The sequence below is a fragment of the Anarrhichthys ocellatus genome, unplaced genomic scaffold (assembly GCF_004355925.1).
Source record: "Anarrhichthys ocellatus isolate YVR2014 unplaced genomic scaffold, GSC_Weel_1.0 scaffold74, whole genome shotgun sequence".
NCBI classification, from domain to species: domain Eukaryota; kingdom Metazoa; phylum Chordata; class Actinopteri; order Perciformes; family Anarhichadidae; genus Anarrhichthys; species Anarrhichthys ocellatus.
The window spans coordinates 1743403-1744508 of record NW_022280104.1 but is presented as its reverse complement, the minus strand read 5'-3'; the positions used below and the strand labels follow the sequence as shown (position 1 = coordinate 1744508).

Sequence of the window (1106 nt, the reverse complement as noted above, 5' to 3'; positions counted from 1 at the left end):
TGTGTGTGTGTGTGTGTGTGTGTGTGTGTGTGTGTGTGTGTGTGTGTTTTTCTATTAGGTGTTGCGGGAGACTGGAAAAACCATTTCAGCCCAGAGCAACTGGCCAGATTCACATCGGTCATTCGCAAAGAGCTGGAGGGCGAGAGCTTCTCTCTGCCGTGGAGCCTGGATTGATTATCAGCCATAACAGAGACAGAGAGGGAAAGAGCTGTAGAAATATTAATCAAGGCAAGTAGGAAACTGGCGCTAACTGCAACAAAAAAGGGCCCAGCCCTTTGTTCTATTTTTGTTTTTAGAGGTTTGTTTTTTCTTAAAGATCTGGGGGATATCTGATTAACAGTGGCTCAAGCCTGATCCCTCTAAAAGCCCATTTAATATGTGGTGAAATTGTATGATACTGCTATAGTGTGCCTTCCTGATCGTATGTGTTTTTTCTATATGAACTGTGCTCCACCCCTTTTTCTGTGTTATGCCAGTGTAGCTTCCATCTGTATGACTCGCAGTACACCAATTTAAGATGGTACATACAAATGCATGTCAGCAGAGGAACGCACGCAGAGACCGTCTGACACACCTGCTTTATTAGTCAACCATTTCAAATCAGGCAGTAAAAAATATAAAACAAATACCCACAATTGTACACAACATGTTAGAAATTTGTCACGGTAACATGATATGTCGGAGCAAAGTGCTGTACCATTAGTATTTATCCCATTTGAAATCCATGCAGCCTCTCCCACTCAACCATTTACCAGTTAAGTCCCCGAGGGTTCAGGGTTTAAGGCCTTAGGGGGACATTATGATTGGGCCAAAGGCTGCCGTTCCCAGGGGGTGGAGCTTCTACCACCAGGGAGTGCACAAGTCTGTTGCATACAATGATTGGAATGGGACTGGTTGTTTTTCCTGCCTGTCCAGTTGAATCCTGAATGCTCTAATGTAGGTCTGTTAGATCGAAAGCTCAAATGCATTTTACACATAGATCTGAATATGCGGACATGTCCTTTATCAGTTTGGACTTTGTGATACTACAAGCACAAACTTTTATTTTCTTGTATATTTTATCATCAATTTTATATATATGTATGTATGTGTATGTATGTATGTAT

At 41.9% G+C, this 1106-nt stretch overlaps 1 protein-coding gene across 3 annotated transcripts in view; it reads left to right on the top strand.

The window, feature by feature from the left end:
- sult2st3 (sulfotransferase family 2, cytosolic sulfotransferase 3) overlaps nt 1–1060 on the top strand; it is a 7297-nt gene extending 6237 nt beyond the window's left edge. For all 3 annotated transcript variants that reach the window (XM_031873695.1, XM_031873694.1, XM_031873696.1), the window contains one exon: nt 59–1060. In XM_031873695.1, the coding sequence (XP_031729555.1) occupies nt 59–174 (116 nt within the window). In that variant the 3' untranslated portion in view covers nt 175–1060. The remainder of the gene's footprint in view (nt 1–58) is intronic.
- The last annotated feature ends 46 nt before the right edge of the window (nt 1061–1106 follow it).